Here is a 19,956-nt window from a genome sequence, read left to right on the forward strand (position 1 = left end):
CCCACACCCCCACTCACTTTCACCAGGCTGGGGCAGGAGGCTGGGGTGCAGGAGAGGGTGTGGGGTCCAGGCTCTGGGAAGGAGTTTGGGTGTGGGAGGGGGTGAGGGGTCAGGCTCTGGGAGGGAGTTTGGGTGCAGGAGGGGTGCATGGTGTGTGCTCAAGGCTGGGGCAGAGGGTTGGGGTGCAGGAGAGGGTCAGGGGGTCGGTGCTTACCTCGGGCAGCTCCCAAAAGTTACCAGCTCATCCCTCTGGCAGCAGCTCCTAGGTGGGGGGCCAAGGTGGTCTCCACACGCCACTGCCTACAGACACTGCCCCTGCAGCAATGGGAACTGCAGAGTTGGTGCTCGGGGCAGGAGCAGCACATGGAGAGCCCTCCCCAGGGGCCCCAGGGACGTGCTGGCCACTTCCGGGAGCAGCCATGGCATGGAGCAAGGGCAGACAGGAAGCCTGCCTTAGCCCTGCTGCACAGCTGGTGGCAGCTGAGGCCCTCTGGTCCTTTTAAATCGCCCAGAACCCTGGGCAATTGCCCCCTTTGCTCCCCGGGCCCCATTGGCGGGCCTAGGTACAGATAACATTGAAAATATTATAATGCCATTACATAATTCAAAGTTACACCCTTAGGTGCAAAACTGTTTTAATTTCTGGTCACCTTATCTTGGAAAGGATATAGTACATAAAGGCAATTGAGAGATGGGTGAAGAAAATTATTAGAAACATTGAAAGACTTGCCTATGAAGAAAGATTAAAAAGATTAGGGGTAAAATCCTGGACCTATTGAAAGTTGATTGCAAAACTCCCATTATTGACTTCCATGAGGCCAGGATTTCACCCTGGAACTGTTTTGTTTAGAGATGATATGACAGAGATATACACAATAATGAATGACACAGAGAAGCCATTAATTCCTAATGACAGGTTTCAGAGTAGCAGCCGTGTTAGTTTGTATTCGGAAAAAGAAAAGGAGTATTTGTGGCACCTTAGAGACTAACAAATTTATTAGAGCATAAGCTTTCGTGAGCTATAGCTCAATTCCTAATGACTCTCTGGTTATTAAAACAAAGGGACACTCAATGAAACTAAGAGGCAACAAATTTAAAATGAATAAAATAGATATTTTTACCACAAAAAAATCAATCTATTGAACTCATTGATACTAGATATAACCGAGACTAAGAGCTTAGTAGCCTTCTCCAAAGGGTTAGACGTTTATGTGGATAATGAGAAAATTCAGTTATATAAGGTCAGATTTTTATTTTATTTTATTTTTTTTAGAAGGGATATAAAACTTTGTGCCTCAGGACATAATCCAGCCTCTAACTAAAAGTGGTTAGGAAGAAATTTCCCTTATGGCAGGTTATTCTGCAATTGTCAACTAAAAATTTTCTTGCACCTCCCTTTCATCTGGTATTGGCCACTGTCAAGAACAAGATACTGGACTAGATGAAACACTAGTCTGATATGTCAATCCCTACGCTCCCTCAAGCATCACTTCTCCCATGATATCTATAAGAAATTGGTCAACTAGGAATGTCTGCATAAAGGGGAAGTTGGGGATAGCTGATCTTTTAAAAATCTTGATTGTATGGTTTTCTTTCTCCCTCCCCCGCTCTTCTGTTGCTCCTCTTAGATAATTCTTTGGGGGCAGGGACTGCATCGTCCTGTATGTTTGGAACAGACCTTATACTTACATTCTGCTATTATAAAAGCCACCAACAACAGAGAAGAAAAGACAAATGATTTGCTGTTAAAAAAGTCTTACCATTAATACAGCAAAATTAGTAGTGTGATTACAGCTGCATCTCAATTTCTTTTCTCCTTTTTTTGTGCAGCCTGTTGTGTTCCAGTCATTTGCATCGTAATCCCAAAAGACACATGCATAATCATGCAGTAGAATTTCCATCTTATTGTACTGTGGATCGGGAATACAAGAAGAAAAACTGGCAACAAACACTTTGCAAAGATACACCAATGAAACTGTGTTTGGTAAAGACTGTTCTTTCTGAAGGGAGAGCTGACACATATACTGAGACACTTGCAGAGTTTCCAGTCAACTTTGTGGGAGATCTTACGTTGAAGACAATTAGGCCTCATGAACTGACAATACACCTCAACTTTCCATTTGAGGGGTAAGAGGATAGTTCAGTCTCCATTTACATCATTGTTGAGACTGCCAACAAGCTGCCAATTTGCTGAAATTGTTTTGGTAATTATGATAGAAACACATGTCCAGTGAGAACTGGACAGAATCGGACAGAATTTCACATATGCCAAACAGCAATCATCAGATAATAGTAACACTCAAATGCTGCCAAAGTGAATTGGGTTTGCACTACAACCAAGAGGTAGAAACTTATGCATTTCACTGGCAATCCTACTCCTATCTGCCAAATATGGCTGTTTAATACCTTTAATAAATAAAGCATGCAATTTTGCATTTTCATAACATCTGTAGAAATTTGCAATTAAAACAGACCTTTGCATTATTTGTGTATGATAGATGGACTTCAGATATATACAAAGGACTTTGAAATGCTCACATGAAAGAAAGTATTATGCAGCTGTATTGTAAAAACCAAACCGAAACTAAAGATATTTCACTGTAATCAATATGAGTGATACTTATTTTCCAATCCACCCAGTTTATGATCTATCATAGTGAATCTTGATCCATCACATTAATGAGTTTGATCCTCCAAATCTTAGCCACATGATAAGAAAGGCTTGTAGGAAGAGGCCAAATGTTACCTTTCAGAAAAAAATGCATGTGACATTGGCAGATGAGGTGCCAGCTCATGCCAACATCCCAGGCCTTACTGAACAATTAAAATGCATAGCTGGATGCCAGGCCAATTCACTTTTGTTTTAGTGTAAATCAAAGTGATTGTTAAATCTATAAGAATGCATTTGGTGTTTAAACTTCATGAAAACTAATGGGATGCTGCATGCATTTTTTCACTGTTTTGTATTCTATTATAATGTAATACCAAACATTTACATTGAAGAAGTCTTGTGTAATGCAAATAAAGAACTTTAACTGGAAAGCACTAATTCCTGTGCATTTGTAGGCAAGTGGTCATTGTGTATGATGATCAGAGATCAAAGACTCTAAATGCATTCCTCTCTTTCTGCCAGTCAAAGAAAGAGCCCATGTGGGTAGGGACCCTGTCAGCTTGTTTTCTGTGAGAGGAAGATATAAGTATGGACAGAAGGAAGAATTCTTCATCTCTGGACTATTTGGATTCTATCAGGGCAGAATAACTGAACAAGAAGACGGAGATCCCCAGAGTTACTCTGGGTAGCCCTGAGAGACTTTTGGGAAACTGGCAGAGTACTACATCTCTGCTAGTATTTGGAATTATAGACTGTGACTCACCGGTACCTATATTTTACCTGCTTTAATTTCTCAATAACTCTCATTTGTTTTTCCTAGCTAATAAGACTTTAGTTAGTTTACTATAGAATTGGCTACAAGTCTTGTCTTTGGTATGAGATCTAGGATGCAAATCGACCTGGGTGAGAGACTGGTCTCTGGGGACTGAGTGTAACCTGGTGTTTTGTGATTTTCAGTGTAAGTGACCATTTATCACACAGTCCAACTTGCCTGGGTGGCAAGATAGACTGGAGTGTCTGTAGGGACTTTTTGTAACTCCACTAGAAGACTATTGTAGTACTTTTGGAGTTCACATTTAGTACTGGGTTGATGAAGTCTAGTTACAGAACACACCACCAATTTCGGGTATCTGCCCTGCTTTTGGCAGTCTGCCCTGAGGTAGGCAGTTATGGTCCTTAGCCACTCCAGACAGTGTGACAATGCAATCTAAAAATTCAGAAATCACGATCAAATAGGAAATTCACACAGATCACTGCATGCAAAAGGTAATAAACGTATGGAACAAGTTTGGGGAGAAGACAATTGAGGCAAAACTTGCAGCTATTTCAAGAGGCATCTGGAGTTATCTCTGAAGATGGTAGAGTTTAAGGGATAGGGTTAAAAAAAAAAAAGCAAGTAGAATTCAGGTAACACCCAAAAATGAATAGGCATATTGGGCTGTATTTGGTATGTTATCCTTTTCGTGTTCCCAGAATTTATTATATTATATTTCCTGTAGAGAAATGACTATTTTTGTCCCTCTCAAATTTCTGATTTAGGCTCTGGTCTGTACTTAAGAAGTTTTACCAGCAGAACTATGTCAGTTAGGGATGTGATTTTTTTTGCTATCATAGTCATGCCAGTAAAAGCTGAGTGTAGATGCAGTTATGCTAGTATACACAGCTGATCAACGTGCCCTTGATTAACTACCTGAGAAACATATCTAAGAGGACCTAGACCTCTCTCTATCAGTTGAATAAGTCACAAAAGCCAACAAACAACTGAACTCTGGCAAGGCATCCGAAAAAGATGGAATCTCAACAGAACTGTACAAAGCAGCAGGCCCAAAGGCTATCGACAGGCCCACAACATCTTGAGCAGTATCTAGGAGGAAGAAGAAATACCACAAGACTTCAAGGATGCTACCATTGTATCACTGTTCAAAAACAAAGGCAGCAAAACTGACTGTGGAAACTACAAAGGCATTACTCTCTTCTGTACAGCAAGGAAAATACTTGCTCGCATTCTACTGAAGAGACTCTTTGCAAATATATCTGAGGAGAATTTGTCAGAAGCACAGTGTGGTTTTAGATCAGGTCATAGCTCTCTGGACTTATTTTTGTTGTAAGGCAGGTCCAGGAAAAATGTTCAGAGCAGAACACGGACCTTTATTCAGTCTTCATTGACTTGACTAAAGCCTTTGATATGGTCAACAGAGAGGGTCTATGGGCTATTTTACATAAACTGGGCTGCCCAAGAAGGACCAGTTCCATGATCACATGACAGGACAAGTGCTCTCCAATGGTGACTCTTCTGACGCATTCAAAATCTCGAATGGAGTAAAGCAAGGCTGCGTTCACCTTGTACTGTACTTGCACCCTCAGCCATGCCACAAGGGACTTGGCTCAGGGGATATACATCTGCTACCGACTCAATGGCTCCCTCTTTGATCTTTGAACATTAAACACTAAAACCAAGACATCGGAGAGACTTCTCATTGAAGCACTCTTTGCAGATGACTGTGCCCTGATGGCCCACAGACATAATGGCCTTCAGGTAATCGCTGACAGATTTTCTGAAGCATCCCAGCTCTTTGTCCTCACCATTAGTCTCGGTAAGACAGAGGTTTTGTTCCAACCTGCACTTCATTCCAATGCCCCAGTGCCAGCCATCTCCATCCAAGGCACAAAGTTGAAAAATGTGGATCAGTTCAAGTATCTGGGTAGTACCATCTTCAGCGATGGTTCTCTTAACAAGGAAATTGCCTTTAGAATAGTAAAGCTAGCCAGGCCCTTGGACGACTTCGAACAAAAGTCTTCAATCAACACAACATCCACCTCTCCACCAAACTGAAGATCTATAGTGTAGTGGTCCTAACATCTCTCCTGTACAGTTCTGAGACATGGACTCTTTATAGATGGCATATTAAACAGCTTGAGCAATTTCACATGCGCTCCCTCCACTCAATAATGAGCATTTGCTGGCACAACAGAATGACCAACATTAAGGTCCTTGAGAGAGCAAACATAACCAGCAATGAGGAAAAGTTGTTGAGAGTGCAACTTAGGTGGACTGGACATCTCATTGGAATGGAAGACCCACTCCCCAAAAACAGATCTTGTGTGAGGAGCTGAGGCAGGGGAAAAGAAAGAAAGGTCATCTGTACAAGTGCTTCAAAGACAGTCTGAAGAGCAGTCTCCAGAGGGCTGGCATTAGCCCCAAAGAACTTGAGCAAATGACTCAGAACAGGACTCACTGGCGGTCTCTGACAAGATCAGCCTGCAACAATTTCAAGCAGTATTGATACAACTGTCTCCAGGCTGCATGTGAAAGGCGCCATAGAGCTGCATCATCAAACATCATTGATACGGACTTCCCATACCCTCAGTGAGGCTGATTCTCTGCATCAGCGTTCGGACTTCAGAGTTATATGCGTAGCCACCGATGAGATTCATGATATCATCATCATTGTTACTGATGGACTACCAACACCACCAGTGTAAGGCACTTTATACAAGTATAGTTTATTTCACTTTACCTAATTGGAAAAAGCTATGCCAGTATAAGCACTTTTATATCAGTATACATTACGCAGCTTTGCCATTTTAACTATACCTGCATAGTTAAAGCAGCTGAACTTTTAAGTGTAGACAAGTCTTCTTCTGTCTGGGTGGCATCCCTCCCATGCCAATAACTGAACAGTGGTAGAATTATGTTGTTCTTTTGAAGACTAAAAAAGAATAAAGGTAAACAAAGCCCTAGAGCCTTTTAAAAACTGTAAACTTCATACCTTCCATGAATACAGCTATAACACCGAGGGGATAGAGATGGTCATTTACTATATGTTTTCATAGTGCCTACTACAAGGGGGCCCAATCTGGTTGTGGGCAGTAGGTGCTATGGCAATTGAAATGGTAAATAATTGAGGCTGCAACAGCAACATTTTCTATGTAACATTCTCTAGAATACTCTTTCTCTCAGTTCTATTTATAAGAGGACTCACCTTTGGCTTCAAGGCTATTTCAACATAATTTACTGTTGCATTATCAACATTGCCAGAGATAACTTGTTTAGTATGATTAAAATGAGTCTTGTAATTTTTTGATTGGAAAAATTTGTCATTTTGATACAAGACAAAGCCAATACGTCCATTTCCAGATGAACCTACATTGGGCAAAGAGAAAAGAGATGTAGGTCATAGATACTAATGGAACAGATTATTATAGAGTAGATGATAGCAACTCCTATATTTAGCTTGCCTAACACTTCCATTGTAAAAGATTCTTTGAGAAGCTCTTACACCTCTGTTATACACAGCATGCCTTAATATTTGTAAGGGAAACCCTTTGAGCTAAGGAAGTACCTATTCTCTGTCCCATGAGATTCTAGTCAGCTTTTGCTGAGACATTAACTGTTAAAAAAAAATCACCATTTCCTTTCTCAGAGTTGCATGCCCTGGAGCAATTTTGGCAGTCTGCAAGAAATAATAACTATATGCATGAACATTCCCAATTGCCAGGTTCACAACGATGACAAAGCCACAGCAATAGAATCAGACATGGTGCTGGGAATACGTGAAAGCTGCCAGAGCAGCTATAGGGATGGGAGAGAAGAGATCCTGGCCTCTTTCCCTCAGACCCAGCACATGGCCTCAGTAGCTCATGCACTACATGGGACAGGAACTGGGATAGATGGTTCTGCCCCCAATATCTTCTCTGCACAGCATCTGGCCCCAGCAGCTTATTCCCATTTTCTGGAGATACCTCATGGAGCAGGTTCTCACCCAAGAGCTAAGCAAGGCTGAGCTCCATCCCTCTGCTCCCAATATAGCACATTCACCCAGGTTTCAGAGTAGCAGCCGTGTTAGTCTGTATTTGCAAAAAGAAAAGGAGTACTTGTGGCACCTTAGAGACTAACAAATTTATTAGAGCATAAGCTTTCGTGAGCTACAGCTCACTTCATCGGATGCATTTGGTGGAAAAAACAGAGGAGAGATTTATATACACACACACAGAGAACATGAAACAATGGGTTTATCATACACACTGTAAGGAGAGTGATCACTTAAGATAAGCCATCACCAACAGCAGGGGGGGGAAAGGAGGAAAACCTTTCATGGTGACAAGCAGGTAGGCTAATTCCAGCAGTTAACAAGAATATCAGAGGAACAGTGGGGGGTGGGGTGGGAGGGAGAAATACCATGGGGAAATAGTTTTACTTTGTGTAATGACTCATCCATTCCCAGTCTCTATTAAAGCCTAAGTTAATTGTATCCAGTTTGCAAATTAATTCCAATTCAGCAGTCTCTCGTTGGAGTCTGTTTTTGAAGCTTTTTTGTTGAAGTATAGCCACTCTTAGGTCTGTGATCGAGTGACCAGAGAGATTGAAGTGAGTGGTCCATCCTGCCCCTCTGGGATAACAGCCTTCTCTTTCTGCCAACTAAAATAGTTAAACCTGTATCTCCAGAACTCGTGTTGCAGTCTATGCTGCAGTGCAGAAGGCTCAGGGTGGGGTTTTTTACAGTTGCACATAGTAGAATTTGTATTTATCTTTTCAATTTAAGAAAATCTAGGAAATTACATACAAAAAACTACTTTAAAAAGGCTTTTTACAATGTATTAACTTAAACAACAAATTAAAGTCATAATATTAACAAAAATAGAGATAAATATTGCAAACAGAGAAAAATGCTAATATATCAGTCAGCAGACTGCATCTCCTTTTGATGGGGAAGGTAGAGCAGAGCTGCAGAATTGTCTCTCTTAGGGTGAACGAGACTGTGAAAATAATAAGAACTACAGAGCAATTAGATCACACTGGTTTAGAGTCTTCCAGTGTATTTAATTATTTGTATAGCACCTTTTACTAGTATCAAATCAACGAATAAGCAAATAAACAGATGTGACATTACAGAAGTTAAGAGACAGATGGACATCTGTGAAAAGAACTTCTAAGAGTGGAATTATTTTTTAAAAACTGTATACTTGTAATGAGGAAAGACAGTAGCTGTTTTAACCAGTTCTCCAGGGTTCATTGTTAAGTCTTCCACCACACAAAGAGCAGAAGACGTACTTTTTTTTTAGCCTAGATGATTTTATTCAGATAAAGGAAAACAACAAGAAAAGAGAAAACAAATATAAAGTCTGCATGTGAAGGAGAACACAATAGCTCAATCGGTAACATTCTGCAACTGAAATTACATTAAAAATGATTAAAACAATGTTATTATTTAGGTTACAAAGTCAAGCACTTGAAAATTAGGAAACGCCAGATCTGTGTTTGATAAGACAACTTTAATATTGTCCTTTTGTGCATCCCTCCTGTTCACTGAACGAGGCAGGCATCCTGTGGAAAAAAATGGTTTGTAATTATGAAATTCATCATGAACTAATCAAATTGTAATCATGAAATTAAAGTCCGTACCATAATAAATATGCACAGAATTAAGAATTAAGGCTACACAGGAAATTGTCTATCTGGCATTTCCTAACTTTTGAGTGCTTGACTTTGAAATAAAACACCACAGTTTTATGTGCAACTGTGACAATCCCCCTATCGTGCATCATTTGAAACTAGACTGTCCTGTACCCCAGCACAGACTTCTACACCACTGGAGCTACCAGACTAAAACAGCCTTCTACTGCTATTACCTCTCTAATGCTCCGGGGAGAGAATGGGCTGCCCTAGCTCTCTCTCTCCCATACCACCCTTACAGCTGCTCCGGCACCGCCCAGGTGTTCCCAGTGCTGTACTGTGCGTGCATGTATGCGTGTGTGTGAGGCAATGCTGATGCTGATGCTTTGGTAGCAGCAGAGGCCTAGCACTTTGGAATGCTCATGTCACCATTATTTTGGCAAGTTGTCATCATTTCCCTGAGGAACATAAGGGCAGCGTCAGTTTTCAAACATGTGAACCTCAGCAAAGCCTGAACAGATGTTCACAGGAATAAGAAAAGACATTTCTCTCTAGCCCAAATTTCCCATTGCCATATTTCAGAAGCCTGCTGCAAACAATTGAGGTGTTAGAACTTGTTTTTAAAAAAAGGGTCTTAAGGAATTTTATAAAGGAAAACATTAGGCAACCTAAATATAGGGGTCACTCCCAGTTTAATGAAACATAAAGTGGCGACTGTCCCTGCAGCAGACAAGCAGGCTACTCAATATTTAAAGATGCAGTACACCAAAAACAAAATGACCTCTTTGCTTGCCATATATACACTAAATTTAACAAGTTTTCTTATAGTTTAATAAAGAATCAGACTAGTGACAAGCTGAAGTTAGAGACTCCCTCATGTCAGAAATTAATTACTTATCTGTAGAAGAAAATAATTACTTATCTATATCTACCAATCAAAATGGCCTTTCTTTTTAAGAAAGAATTTTCGTTTTAAGCTTACGTGGTAGTAGTCTGTAGTTTTGGAGCAGAAATTTTTAGTCCAACCTCTAATGGAGATATGTAATTTAGTGGTTCACTTTGGAGACTGTAGCTCTGTAACCATACATTCATTACAGTTATAACATAAAAACAACTCAGGTCATGCTACAGGTAAATCAGCAGTGATTCACAAATAAGGTCACACAGTTAGCTTTGGCATGTACACTTCTTGTTCTATGATATGTACCCTAATATATGTACATAAAAACGACATCTTTTCATAGATTTTAGTCAAAGGAGTATGAAAATACTTTTGTGCAGAATTTGCCCAGCACTAGTTTTTGGGGAAGAGAAGAGTGTACTTACTGTTCTTTGTAACATTGACCAGTATTTGAATTTCTGCATTGTTGGCATCATTAGAGTAATTTTCAGCTACGCAAATATTTTCAGACTGTAAACTTCCTGATACTGTGTAGGCAAAAGTCACCAAAGAATTTGTACGAATTGTTAGAATTTGTAAAAATGTGCTCATTGTCCTTATAATTCCCACAAAGCAAATAAGCTTACCTGTCTGTGCAGAGAAGAAAGCTGTAGTTGAATTTGGCTTCAATAAAATGTTCCGAACTGCAATGTTGGGCTGAACAACAGAGCCATTCAAAGAGAAATTTTGCAGCGTCTTTGTGAGGCTGCATTGAAGTAAGGAATGGTGTAAATGTCTTTACCGCTGTAAAGTATATCAGAATATAAAGCCTGTCTGCCCTCCCTCAGTGACTTCAAATTTGTTCCATAGAGCATAGGACAGGGTAGAATTTGGCCAAAAATCTCTTATTCTAATGGGCCAAATCCCATTACTGTTGAAGTCAATGGGAGATTTGCCTTTGACTTCAGTGGAACTAGTATTTGGCCTTTTATGCATCAAGGAGGAAAATCTAGAATAGTGCTACAATTTAATATTTAGTTAGATAACTTGGATATTTTTTTCTAAATGTGTTAATATGTTCAGGAACCTGCTCCTTCAAGGAGACAACTTACTAGCATGCTAGTAACTCTCCTTTTCCATTCTCTGGATATCCTACTAGTAATAATAATACTTCACACTTCTATGATTCCTTTCATACAAGAACCTCTATGTGTTTATTAATATTCATTAAGCTCCACATCACCCCAGGAGGTAGAGTAAGAATTCCTATTCCCATTGTACAGACAGGGAAAGCGAGGCACTGGTTAATTGACTGGCCCAAGGTGACATAGCAAATCACTGGCAAAGCTGGGAACTGAATGCAGGTAACCTGACTTGTCGTCCCCAACTCTAGACCTCACTGTCTCCAGATTAGGAAAACTGGGCAAACTTCATTCATCCCTGGGGTAACTCTTCTGAGTTGGTGGAGTTACCCTGGAGATTAATTTGTCCCACTATGTTCCATTTTTAATCTTAAATGGATGGACATGTTTAGGTTTACCAAATTTAATAGAAACAGAAATTGTAATTACCCTGCTGTAATATTAGTAAGGGTCTCATTTGCAAAGTTCAATTCACTCACTCTAGCATCCAAAAGTTGGCTAACTATAGCCACTGCAGGCACTGTAGCAGTAGCATCCTGACAAACAGAAAAGAGGGAAATATTCAGTAGGAATGGTATACAAACTCACTTCTTTCAATACACTGAATTGTGATAGAATATTTTGTTAACACTTGCCTTAATCAAAAGGAAATAGAATAAGTAACCCTCTTCTCCCCAGCCCTGTCTGCCTCCCCTTCCTTTTTCTTTCCATTTAGCTGATCCCCTCCTAAATAAATTCCCCCAAAACAAAACAAACAAACAAAACAAACAAACTCCTAATGTGGAACTAACATAATATTTAGTGACAGGTTTCAGAGTGGTAGCTGTGTTAGTCTGTATCAGCAAAAAGAACGAGGAGGACTTGTGGCACCTTAAAGACTAACAAATTTATTTGGGCATAAGCTTTCATGGGCTAAAACCCACTTCATCAGATGCATGCATTGGAAAATACAGTAGGAAGATAATAATACAGAGAACATGAAAAAACGGGGGTTGTCATATCAACTCTAACAAGACTAATCAATTAAGGTGGGCTATTATCAGCAGGAGAAAAAAACTTTTGTAGTGATAATCAGGATGGCCCATTTCAAACAGTTGACAAGAAGGTGTGAGTAACAGTAGGGGAAAAATTAGCATGGGGAAATAGTTTTTAGTTTGTGTAATGACCCATCCACTCCCAGTCATTATTCAAGCCTAATTTAATGGTGTCCAGTTTGCAAATTAATTCCAGTTCTGCAGTTTCTCGTTGGAGTCTGTTTTTGAAGTTTTTTTGTTGAAGAATTGCAACTTTTAGGTCTGTAACTGAGTGTCCAGGGAGGTTGAAGTATTCTCTGACTGATTTTTGAATATTGTAATTCTTGATGTCTGATTTGTGTCCATTCATTCTTTTGCGTAGAGACTGTCCGATTTGGCCAATGTACATGGCAGAGGGGCATTACTGTTACTCACACCTTCTTGTCAACTGTTTGAAATGGGCCATCCTGATTATCACTAGAAAATTTTTTTTCTCCTGCTGCTAATTGCCCACCTTAATTGATTAGTCTCGTTAGAGTTGGTATGACAACCCCCACGTTTTTCATGTTCTCTGTATATATATCTTCCTACTGTATTTTCAACTGCATGCATCTGATGAAGTGGGTTTTAGCCCACAAAAGCTTATGTACAAATAAAGGTGTTAGTCTCTAAGGTGCCACAAGTTCTCCTCATTCTTATAACATTTAGTGGAAAGCTTATACCCTTTCCCCCACCTTGTGTGTTGTGTCTATCCTGTCTATTTAGAGTGTAATCTCTTCAGGACAGGGACCATTTACTACTCTGTTTATGAAGTGCCTAGCACAATGGGGCCCCACTCTTGGTTGGCCTTTAGGGATTACCGTAATAAACCTGTTAAATAAAAAAATTTAAATAAAAATGAGCTATTAGTAGGGAAAAAAGGCTTTGAGCCAACAGATGCATAGGCACCTCACATTATTCGAATGTAGATAAGCAAAAAAAAAAGGTTAATGTAGGACATCAGGTTCAGTTGATGCCAATATTTGAATTTCAAATGCACAAAATTTAAAGTGATTGATAGAGATGAATCCTCCAGGTTATCCCAGAAACTGAGATAGGGACACTCCACTAAGATGCTTGAGATCTCAACTCAGATTCACTGTTTAATAGCTCAATGTATTGCAACTAGATTAGATACTTGGGTTTTGTCGTTGTTTTTTATTAAGTGAAACCAAAGAGACTAATTTTCCATGGGGCTAGGAAAAGTGTCCCAAACATCCTACTATATCCTATTAAGCCATAAAACAAAATACTTTTTTAGTCTTGGTGATTCTCACCTTAGAATTCTTTTTCAGAATCTGCTCTGCAATATTAGCAGCACAAGAGATGTTCTCGATGGTCAGTTTCTCCAGCACAGAAGTAAGGATCTGGGTATTATTGGCAATGGACGAAATGATCTCTGAGTTATTTTGACTGAGTATCTGTTAGAAAAACGACAGGTTTTAGAGTAGCAGCCGTATTAGTCTGTATTCGCAAAAAGAAAAGGAGTACTTGTGGCACCTTAGAGACTAACAAATTTATTTGAGCATAAGCTTTTGTGAGCTACAGCTCACTTCATCGGATGCAGAAAAATGGTACATCACACAAAGAAAATATGAGGGAAAACAGTGGCCATTTTTATACCCATTCTCTAATGCAATAAAAGAATAGCAGGTTCACAGCCAAATTATTTGCTCTATAAACTGACACAGCTCCTATTAACTCAATAGCTCTGTGCCAGCTTACATCAGCAAGCAGAAAATTTGGCCCACTGTACACAGTCACTTCTCCCACTCATAAAAACACAATAAGATCTTGTCTAGATGACTAAAGGTATGTTTACACTGCAATAAAAGACCCAAGGCTGGCCTGGGTCAGCTGACTTGGGCTTGCTGGGGAGGAGGGGGGGGCTTGGGCTGTGGAGCTGTAAAATTACACAGTAGGTGTTTGGGCTTAGGCTGGGCTGGAGCCCAGGTTCTGAGAACTTGTGGGTCTTTTCTCATTGTAGACCTACCCTGAGCTTCTGAATCCATGGACTTCTGTAGCCCCTTCCACTCACAATGTGTGCTACATAAACAAAACTAGATTTGAAATGACTTTAGGAAGCCACCAGAAGAACAAAGGAAACACCATACTAGAGTAGCTTAGTCCTTCTCTAAGTAGTTCTAGTATGACTGATAAATCTTTAAATGATAAAGCTTGAGTGAAGCTCTGAGATATAGAGTGCATTATGTGCATGTTACATACAAACATGAACATTATTAAGGTTGCAAAATTAAGCACTCAAATAGGAAATATCAGAATTAACATTGCCCATGCAACCTTAATTTCCCCAGCCCCCACCCCGTGTACTGTTTGTGACAGATAACATTGTGATACAGTCTTTAATCACATACTATTTTTGGCACAGGACCCCTGCCTCATTCAGGGGCTGGACCTTCTCTGCAGGATGAGTCAGGCTTATTTAGTAAAGGAGGTTGTTGTCTGCAGGACCCCTGCTTCATTTGTTGCAGAAGTTGGAAAGGGTGTAATGAAGGAGGCCGGAGACTGGCGGAAAAGAGGATGATCTCGTGGTTATGACAGCTGAATGCTGACCTAGATAATTGGATTCATGTGCCCATATGCCTTATTTACTGCACACTATTTAAACCCTGCCCTGGATATAGTATTAATTTCTCATGGCACCTATCACTATTATATCTGAGTGCTTCCAAATCCTTAGTTTATTTTCAAATTATCCCCATGTTACAGATGGGGTACTGAAACACAAAGATTACAGTCAGAAATATCCACCAATTTGGGATTCCCAATTTGAGACTCCTATGACCTGATTTTTTCAGGGTACATAGTATTGAGAGTACAGGAGAAACAGTCTGGGTTATGGGCCTTTAAAAAGTGGTAATTCCTGATCACTGCAGATATAGCTTTCCCAAATTTTCCATCATCATTTGTAACTGAAAAATGCTGAGTTTTCTTTAAAATTCACTAGGTGGCAGTATAACTTCAAAAATTAAAAAAAATATTGTGGGCAACAATTTAAACTGAAAACACAAATACAGAGCCTTTGTTATTACTGGTTTCAGAGTAGCAGCCATATTAGTCTGTATTCGCAAAAAGAAAAGGAGTACTTGTGGCACCTTAGAGACTAACAAATTTATTTGAGCATAAGCTTTCATGAGCTGTAGCTCATGAAAGCTTATGCTCAAATAAATTTGTTAATCTCTAAGGTGCCACAAGTACTCCTTTTCTTTTTGTTATTACTATTATTAGTAGTAATAAAAATATATATTATGGTAGCTCCCTGAGGCCCCAGTCTGACACTGTTCAGAAAAAGAGAGACAAATCCTGCCCTGATAGGCTCACGATCTAAAGATGCAAACAGAACAAGGATAGAGTTGGTGACAGTACCTGGGAGCAAATAAATATGATGAAGAATTGGCATATCTTTGCTAGTTAAATGGATTGTAGCTTTTTTGTTTTGTTTTAAACTGGAGTTGAGATAGGGAAGTAGTGAGTAGGAAAAGAAAAAAGGGGAAAACACTATAAAGCAAAAAGAGAACAACACCTCTAAAAGAAGGGCTGTTTCTTTATATGTTCAAAGCACAGATCCCATTGACTTTAATTTGCAGCTCTAGGTGCTCAGCACTTCTGCAAATCAGACCCCACGGTCTCAAGCTGGGTACCAGAAAAAGAGGAACGCACAACTCGGGATCTCCTGTGAAAAGTATGGTTTCAGTGACTTGCCCAGCATCACATAGGAACTCTGTGGCAGAGGCTAGGATAGAATCCAATTCTTTAAGACAGCATTTACCTATGAGAACATCATTTCTGTTCCTGCAATCCACAGCCTTATTCACTACTGTGACAGGATCGGGCCAGATGGCTACAGGAGACTAATAGAAGGCAGATATATTAGCCCCAGGTTAAGTAGGTCCCTTTTCCCTGAGTAAGGTAACAGGAAAGGTTCCAGAACAATCAGGAACCTTCTGGAGACAATTAAGACAGACAGGCTGATTAGAACACCTGCAGCCAATTAAGAAGCTGCTAGAATCAATTAAGGCTGGCTAATCAGGGCACTTGGGTTTAAAAGGAGCTCACTTCAGTTTGTAGTGCACGTGAAAGGAGCTGGGAGCAAGAGGCACTAGGAGCTGAGAGTGAGAAAGCATACTGTTGGAGGACTGAGGAGTACAAGCATTATCAGACACCAAGAGGAAGGTCCTATGGTGAGGATAAAGAAGGTGTTGGGAGGACACCATAGGGAAGTAGCCCAGGGAGTTGTAGCTGTCACACAGCTGTTCCAGGAGGCACTCTAGACAGCTGCATTCCACAGGGCCCTGGGCTGGAACCCGGAGTAGAGAGTGGGTCTGGGTTCCCCTCAAACCTCCCAACTCCTAGTCAGACATAGGAAGAGTTGACCTGGACTCTGGGTTCACAAAAACAGCCAAACTGAGGGCTGCCGTGAAGCTCCAAGGCGAGCAAATCCACCAATAAGTGCAAGACCCACCAAGGTAGAGGAGGAATTTTGTCACACTACACACCTTCCAACTTCTACAATAATTGAGGCAAAGATCCTATAGGGTACACAGCAAAAAAAAATCCTATGGCAGCAAATCTCAGAACTTGGGTCAACTGACTCATGCTTGCGGAGCTCGCACTACTGGGCTAAACATAGCACTGTAGACATTCGGGCTCAGGCAGCAGAGTCTGAGAGTCGGGGCTGCAACCCTAGCCCAAATGTCTACACTGCTATTTTTAGCCCCTAGACTAATCCCAAGTCAATTGACCAAGGCTGTGACACTTGCTGCCATGTTTGTTTGTTTGTTTTTGAAGTATAGATGTACTCATCGACAACAGTCTCCTTCACTGTATAACCCTGATTCATCCCCAGAGCAGGTCCATCCTGTGCAATGAATGATGCAGGGATCATGTGGAAAAATAGTATGTGATCATATAATTAAAGACTGTATCATAATGCACATACAACAATGGGACTGAATTAGGTTTTCACATACAACTTTAATCCTGGCATTTCTTAATTTACATGTGCTTTTGATTTTTAACATCATTTTTTAATGTAACTTATATAAGGGCTGATCAAAAATTTACCGTCAAAATTTAGGTTTGATGGAAAATTGAGTTGAGAAAACAAAAAATTTTCACAGAAAGTATCAGCTTTCCACAGACATTTTTTTTAACTTTTCCATCAAAAAATTGAAAAGCTGAAAACCAAACATATTTCAGTCAAAAAAACCTAAAAATATATTGTTTTTAAACAAGAACTTTTACAGAAGAAATCATAACCTAAACTGAAACAAGGAGTAAGATGTGAAAGAGTCTTAATAGGGAATGGTTTCAGAGTAGCAGCCGTGTTAGTCTGTATTCGCAAAAAGAAAAGGAGTACTTGTGGCACCTTAGAGACTAACAAATTTATTAGAGCGTAAGCTTTCGTGAGCTACATGATGCATCCGATGAAGTGAGCTGTAGCTCACGAAAGCTTATGCTCTAATAAATTTGTTAGTCTCTAAGGTGCCACAAGTATTCCTTTTCTTTTTAATAGGGAATGTCGTCCATCCCTAGGCCAGTGAGTGTTTGCTCCTTACGTTATGTTCCTCAGTGCCATAACCAGTAGCTTTCAGAGGCTTAAGTGACTTTCACTACTTCCTTTGGAAAAATATTGTACAATCTGACCTTACCATTTGGTAACTATCCTGATATTCTGCCTATATTCATCCCATTACTCTTGATGCGACCAGCCTGAACAAGTCATTTTCTTCCTTGGTGTTTACACCCTTCAAATACATGTAAGCATTTATAATATCAATTCTACATCAGATTTGGCTGTGCTGTACGTTAGTATTAGATTTTAATTTTTCAACATAAATTCGTTCCTCCAGCCTCTTGATATGTCTGTTTCTGTTCTTTAAATCCCCTCCAGTTTGTTCTCTACCACCTGCTACTGAGCTGCCCATGAACTGAACACAATATCTAGATGTGGTTTCTCTTTGTATCTCCTTTCCTGGTTTGCATATATCTACAGTAGTTTCAAGGGCATAGGGATTTCCACACAGCAAAGATGTAAGAGTCATTATTGCTAGTCCAGTAATGGTCTCAGCAAGTTTCATAGCTGCAAGCTGATGTAACAAAGACAATACTAGTCTTACTCCCTGGACACAAAATGCCACTTGTTCATAGGGTGAAAACTACTATTTCCCACTTAAATGTAACTATAATTTTTAATATATTTAACCACAACAGGATAGCCCACTTACATAGTTCCTTGAAAAGCTCTTCATGTGCACATTAATGGTGAATACAGAAGTATAGTTTTCAACTGTATTTACTAGCAATAAAATTATTATCAGGGGTTTTCATAGAATCATAGAAGGAACCTGGGAGCCAATGCATAACTGTTTCCTACAATTCACTTTCTAGTTTTGATCCAGTGTAGTTTAAAATCTCAAGTGACAGAGTTTCCACCACTTCCTTTGAGAGACTATTCCATCCTTGATGTTTATGCCAGCCCTTCAAAGACATGTATGCTGCTATGCTTAGTCATCACTTAGCTGAACCACAAACATTTTGGTCCTGATTCTGCAGAGATGTGTAAAGGTGCAACAATGCTGAATTCCATTGCTTATGGGTCTTTTATGTCTTAGTCCTTTCTAATGTCTTAATCCATCCCCTTGATCATTTTAATTGACTTCTCCACAATCCTTCCCATATGTCAGTACAGTATCTTTAGAACAATGTAGAGACCAAAACTGAATGTACTATTCCAGGTGTGGTTGTTAATTATAATCCAAATTGTCTGATGAGAGCTGGATGAAAAAATTGCAGCAAATTATTTGGTCAACAAATGTTGCCTCTATTTCCCTTTTCATATTGTCCAGAAACAAATCATAATTATTCACTAATCAAAACTGTTAATCAAACCTTTTGGAAAAGTTTTTAGTCTCTAGCTTGTTTGCGACAAGTTTGTTGCAAAGATTCAAAATTTAAAATTTCATCTATGATGCTTAGTTTTTATTGGACACATAGATCATACATGTTTCTGTACTGTGGTTGGATTGGAATAATTCTCACAATCAGATTTCCTGTTTGAATACTCATGTTTGCAAGTTCAATAGTTATTTTACAGGAATAGTCTCTAATATACTGGTATACTTACAATAGTTTCCATGAACGTTCCTATCAGTAAATTTGCAAATATTCCCAGAAAATAAACATAAGAGCATGAAGAGCCAAAGTAAAACATTAAATTTTAAATGAACAAATATTCATGGAATTTTTTAAAAAGTAGTCACCCTGAATGGGATTTTCAAAGGTGCTTAATGGAGTTAGCCACCCAACACCCATTGTCTTTCAGTGAAATTTGGGTGCTTAAAACCCTTACGCACATTTGAAAATCCCACCTCTGTGTACACCTAACTATAAATTACGATGAACACCAAATTGTCATATCTGAGTCAATGCTTCTGCTGATCTGAATCAGAACAATTATCAGACTAATTATTTTACAATTTGTCGAGTAATCACTAATACTCTTAAAAAGCAAGTCACATGGTAGAAAGAGTGATGGTTAGGGGAAGGAGGTGGTGTACATTTTGGTTTGGAAGTGCCAAGCTTCATCTGAGCAAATCAGAAAGTTAAAAACAACAACAAGAACAAAAACCTAGTAGGAGACAGGAAAACTGACTTTCCATATTGGAATGGGTTCTAGAACCTTGCAGCTTCATAAATCTGCACAGCTATACTCTAAGAAGGCATAAAAGTTTGCAGACTCATGAGTTTTAAAATAATTAGCAAAAAACCCCTATACTTTGGAATGTCCACTTCAGAGAGAACTTAGGGGACAATGTGTAAACTTATGTCTCTTCTCTTTGTTACCAATTTATTTT

General features: G+C 39.5%; 1 protein-coding gene across 1 annotated transcript in view; it reads right to left on the bottom strand.

Moving 5' to 3' along the window:
- ADGRG7 (adhesion G protein-coupled receptor G7) overlaps positions 1–18,180 on the bottom strand; it is a 30,166-nt gene extending 11,986 nt beyond the window's left edge. Inside the window, exons 1-7 of the mRNA XM_043505878.1 lie at positions 17,908–18,180; positions 13,357–13,500; positions 11,457–11,557; positions 10,533–10,651; positions 10,332–10,433; positions 6,595–6,755; positions 1,761–1,910 (exon numbers count right to left, since the gene is read on the bottom strand). Of these exons, the coding sequence (XP_043361813.1) occupies positions 1,761–1,910; positions 6,595–6,755; positions 10,332–10,433; positions 10,533–10,651; positions 11,457–11,557; positions 13,357–13,500; positions 17,908–18,180 (1,050 nt within the window). The remainder of the gene's footprint in view (positions 1–1,760; positions 1,911–6,594; positions 6,756–10,331; positions 10,434–10,532; positions 10,652–11,456; positions 11,558–13,356; positions 13,501–17,907) is intronic.
- Positions 18,181–19,956: the final 1,776 nt, after the last annotated feature.

This window comes from Dermochelys coriacea, chromosome 1, assembly GCF_009764565.3.
Source record: "Dermochelys coriacea isolate rDerCor1 chromosome 1, rDerCor1.pri.v4, whole genome shotgun sequence".
Taxonomy (NCBI): domain Eukaryota; kingdom Metazoa; phylum Chordata; order Testudines; family Dermochelyidae; genus Dermochelys; species Dermochelys coriacea.